The sequence below is a fragment of the Triticum aestivum genome, chromosome 2D, assembly GCF_018294505.1.
Source record: "Triticum aestivum cultivar Chinese Spring chromosome 2D, IWGSC CS RefSeq v2.1, whole genome shotgun sequence".
Lineage (NCBI taxonomy): Eukaryota > Viridiplantae > Streptophyta > Magnoliopsida > Poales > Poaceae > Triticum > Triticum aestivum.
In genome coordinates, this window is record NC_057799.1 from 12,366,599 (window position 1) to 12,371,517 (window position 4,919).

At 51.3% G+C, this 4,919-nt stretch overlaps 1 protein-coding gene across 1 annotated transcript; it reads right to left on the reverse strand.

Annotated features, from left to right (window-relative positions):
* Positions 1-550: 550 nt before the first annotated feature.
* On the reverse strand, positions 551-2,295 carry LOC123048254 (9-beta-pimara-7,15-diene oxidase). Its single transcript, XM_044471390.1, has 2 exons — positions 1,388-2,295; positions 551-1,275 (listed from the first exon to the last, which is right to left on the reverse strand). The coding sequence occupies exons 1-2, from the start codon at positions 2,273-2,275 to the stop codon at positions 646-648; spliced, it is 1,518 nt and encodes a 505-aa protein (XP_044327325.1). The 5' UTR covers positions 2,276-2,295; the 3' UTR covers positions 551-645.
* Positions 2,296-4,919: the final 2,624 nt, after the last annotated feature.

A 4,919-nucleotide genomic window follows, 5' to 3' on the forward strand; every position in this document is an offset into this window, starting at 1 on the left:
GGTTGTAATTAGTGCGCACACTGTTTTTATCATTGGGATTTTTATTTACCACAGAAATGAGTGAAGTGCACCCAAGGTCCTCTAACTATTTCAGAGGTATCACGCAAATCCTCAAACTATGAAAATCGTCATCAAGACCCTCAAATTGCAATATGTGTGTCATCTAGGTCGTCGAACTATTTCAGAGATGTCAAGTTGGTCCTCTAACTATTTAAGAGGTGTGACATATGTACACAGTTATTGCACTTGTAGGACCTGGATAACACTTTCCGTAGTTCAAGGACCTATGAGACGCCACTAAAATAGTTCGAGGACCTGCAATGCACTTCACATAAATTGCCGTAGAACAAGGACCAACCGGTTTTACAGAAGAGTCTCACGAGGAGACGTGCTTGCAAACTCAGGCAAATCCATTAGGAAGAAGAAAGAACCACTATTACAATTTTTTGTGCTGCTCAATCCTAAACAAGATATTTGTTTTATTTCATATTCGAACAATACACAATCTGATATAGCCAGACCATCCCATTACCATGAGATCACTCCATGACTCGCCTAGCTCAATTGGACTATTAATCCCCCATATAGAAGGCCCAAGTGTACAATTCAACCAGTATTATTCCCCATAACGTGCATAAGTAAAGTTCAACTAACAACTGCATATGCTTTATACGGTGTCGCCACTAGGTGCAGTTGGTTCTTCCTCCTTGCCGATAAGGCAACTGTCATTTCCATGTCCAGCTCACTCGGCTTCACTCCGGCAGGGAGGCTCCAATCAAAGTAGTAAAGAAGTCGTGCCACCATGAGCTCCAACACAGCCAGCGCAAATATATCGCCTGGGCAGGTTCTCCTTCCGCTACCGAATGGCAAGTAGTCGAACTGTGAGCCTTTTTGGCTTGTCCTGACATCCTCGAACCTCTCCGGCCTGAATTCCTCAGGTTCAAGCCAATACTCAGGGTTTCTACCCAGTGCCCAGGTATTGACCATAACCCTGGTACCCTCCGTGACCTCAAACCCACCAACGTTGCAGGTCTCTCGGCAGACACGGGGAACCAGCAGCGGCAACACTGGATTTAGCCTCATGGTCTCCTTGATTACCATATTTGTGTAGGGTAGCTCCAGCATGTGTCCCTCATGGTCTTGTGGGCTTTTATCGCCAAATGTTCGCCGCACCTCCGCCTGTGCCTTGGCCATCACTTCCGGGTTCCTCATCAACTCCGACATGACCCACTCAGCAGCTGATGATGTCGTGTCTGTCCCGGCCGCGAACATATCCTAATAAACGAATTAGTAAACAACATGCATGAGCAAAGAACATGGAATAATAGTAAACTAGAAAATTCAGAGTATGCACGCATGCCAAGTCATGTCATCACATAATAATTACCATTATGATTGCCTTGATGTTATCCAGTTCCATCGGGAAGTCAAGCTCCCCCTCGTCCCTGATCCTAAGCAAAACGCTGAGAAGGTAATGACCTTGCCGCATCTCGGACTGCGAGATGATCTCGTCCAGGACCTTGTCCTGCTGGTGGCGGGCTCGCCATAGCCGGCCTCTCAGCCCGGAGACCACGTCAATGAACCGCAGCGACGGGAAGAGATCCCCGATGCAGAGCCCCGCGGCAAGGTTCCGCGCCTTGTCCAACGCGGACATAAACTCCTTTTGGAGCTCGGGGCTGCACATCTCCCCGAACACCGTCCTCCCGGTTATCGAATTTGAGCACGACACGAGCAGCCTGCTGATATTGAACGGCTTGCCACCTCTGCTGGCGTCGCCCACGTTCCTAACAAGGCACATGGTCTCGCTGTCCCTTACCGGCGAAAACTGCCTCACCTTCCGCTCGCTTAGGAGCTCCACCGTGCAGATCTTGCGGAGCGTCCGCCAGTATGAGCCGTATGGCGCGAAGCCGATGTCGAGGTTTCCATAGAGGGTGACCTCGGAGAGCAGAATGCTCGGCCGCGACGTGAATGTAAGATCTTTGTCCCGCAGCACTTCCTGCGCGGCCGCCGGCGAGGAGATCACCACGGTGTCGATCTGCCCCAGCCGAAGGTACATGACCGGCCCATGCTTCTTTGCCAGGTCCCGGAGGACGACGGGCAGCTTGGTGGTTAGGATTTGGTGCAGGTTTCCGATCAAGGGCAGACTCCATGGGCCAGGAGGCCGCCGCATGTCAGAACTTGGTACTAGTTTGCGGCTAAGCAAGGAAACTAGAATCACGGACACTGTGATGAGAGAAGCGAAGCAGAAGCAGAGGGTGGCTCCGATTAGCTCCATTGAAATGGTTTGCTGCTTTGCTTGGTAAGAAGGTCATGCATGTGCGGCCTTTTTATAAGCCTTGGAATGTGCATGATGGATGGACATTTCTCGCCACTTGTCATTTTTGCCCACATCACTTGTCATTAAGTTCAAAAGGAAAAGAAAGTGCCATTCTGGTCCTAGGTGCAAAAGCATCCGGATGACCAGAAAATTCCAAAAAATAGCAAAAAAAAAAAATATTCGCACAAAAAATGAAATTGTTTTTAGAGAATCATTCTTGAGTGTTTTCCCAATGAGTAAATTATTCTGAAGAGATTATATTCATGACCCTTTGGGTAACAAAAATATAAAAAGGCACCTGGCAAATGATATGAAAATAAGCTTTTTAGAGTGCTGATTTTTTTTGACGAATATAATAGAGACTCTCCTTCCGGGCCAACCAACTAATACTGGTCATCTTTTCCCGGGAAACTTGTTTTGATCGTTTGTTCATATTTAACATGCGTAGAGAGCTTTTGCTCATGGAAACTCATGTGCATGGAAAATATTGGCAGTCACTGACGCTGGCCCCACAAGATGACTTCCATCTAAGAACAATGCAATACCATCTAGAATCCACTTGCAGCACGTGCACGGAGACCTCAGATGTCAGAGAAGATGCGTAGAAGAATGCACAACTGGCTGCAACGCATCTTCACGTTTTACTTGTCCAGGGCAGTTTTTTTTCTGAAAAGGAGGATTACCCCCGGCCGCATCTGGGCGATGCATGCAGCCATTTTATTTATTATTCACAAAGACCTTACAAAGTAGTACATCAGGTACTCTGAAGCCACCATCCCAGCAACAACTGTCGCTACTCCTATCCACCTGATAAAGGGGTTCCGATAGTCCGAGCCCAATACCAAACAGACATCGCACAAATACCTAACATCTAAAGCCAGAGGCCCCAAACAAGCCACATACTGGGTTTGGAGCACAAGCTGGTCCGACGCACTCTCTGTGTCGTCGCCGCCCTCTTCCCTCAATCCATCTTCAGAGCAGAAACTAATGCACCGACTTAGCCAGGCCTCTCTGCCATCGATGTCACCATGATGCCAGACAACACCCTCCTCCTGCGCGAGTCCATCTCCACGCATCGAACGCCGAGTCTCCACAACGCCATGCCGCCGAGATCCGCCGCCATCAATGTGTGGATGAAACACCACTCCACCAAAGAATCCGTCCTCTGGTCCCTCGAGCACATGTGTACCTCCAAGAATAATGCCCCCAAGGGGGCAACGACAGCAGAGCGCCGCCGTCATCCGATCATCCGATCTAGGGTTTCCCTCAGAGGTAGCAGAGAGTGGCCTTGAACTTCTACACGGTGATGCCTTCAAGAAGTGAATGACGCAGATAGCGCCGCCACCCCCGGCCTTGGCAGTAGCCGAAAGCAAGTTATCACCAAGATCTGTTCAAAGGAGTCCAACTCTTGTGCAGGGGCCGCCACCACCACCAGCACCACCAGGCCGAGCACATGCCGCCACCGGCACCTCCACGGTGCCCAGAGGCCGCGAGACACGCCGCCACCACGCCTGACAGGCAGCCACGGCCGGGCCCGAGCACCAACCAGATCCAATATGGGGTCAAGAGCCCCAGGCCACAGCCACTGTGCAGCCGGCACCACCGGGCGGGGACATGCCCTCCACCCCGCCGCAGAGCGAGCCGCCTCCGGAACTTCGAAGTGCCGCGCTCCCAAGCCCACCGGGAGCGACTACGCCACCACGAGGAAGTAGGGAGAGCCGCTCTAGCGGAGAAGCCCCGCGGCTACCGGCATTGTCCGGGCTTTGCCCGGCAGTGGCCCTCGATGGCGGCGAGGGGGAGGGGAGTGTGGAGGAGGGCCGGTGGCGGAGGGGGGGGGGGGGGGGGCTAAGGTTCCCCCATGTCGCCTCTGAGAGGGACGCGAGTGACAATGATAGGAGTGGTCCTATAGGAAATTGGCTCACGAGAGGTGAAACTTTGTCCCCACCCCAAACCCCCGGCGTCGTCCCGCTCCATGCCGCGCGTTCCATCATTGCCCTTGTGCACCGGAACGGGTGAATGGTCCGGACAGGCCTAATGTTGGCTAACGATGCTGGACGCGGCTCAAAAAATTGCGGAGCGACGAGGCATGATGAGGCGTGGAGCCAAGTCGGCAGCGAATTGCTCGGGGGCATCGTCGCTACATGCGAATGGACCAGCTGCATGGCCGGCCCGAACAGTCCCAGGCAAGCTCTTCTACGTGCCTCCAGGACGGACCTGCTAGCCTAGGAATCGCTTTAGGTCGGCCGTGCTGGCAAGGGATAGGAGGAGGTGCACAACCCCATAGCCGTTGTTTACTTGGACGGCTTAAATTTATCTTGATGGGAAAAAGATCGCATACATGCTTCATTTGTAAGAGATAAACATGTCTTCACTTTTGAGTTTCTAAATAGCACATCTCCAATTGCTAGTTAACAACTGTTCTTGACATGGCTAGCTGCAAGTGAGATTTGTCATACATATGCTCCATGTTCAATCTTGGGTACAAAAATGTTGATGGTTGTTAGTACAACAGTGCAATCCATTCACAACTACTTGAGAGGTGCATGCTAGAGGCCTATATGATTGTAAACTCTTAAAACTTTTTAGTCCCTTACTAGACATA

What these genes read in the sequence shown, in the direction of transcription:
- LOC123048254 (XM_044471390.1), bottom strand. Translation starts at nt 2,275, where the DNA reads ATGGAGCTAATCGGAGCCACCCTCTGCTTCTGCTTCGCTTCTCTCATC. An exon ending in ACATCAAGGCAATCATAATG is followed by an intron (nt 1,276 to 1,387) that starts GTAATTATTATG and finishes TTCGTTTATTAG; the next exon opens with GATATGTTCGCGGCCGGGAC.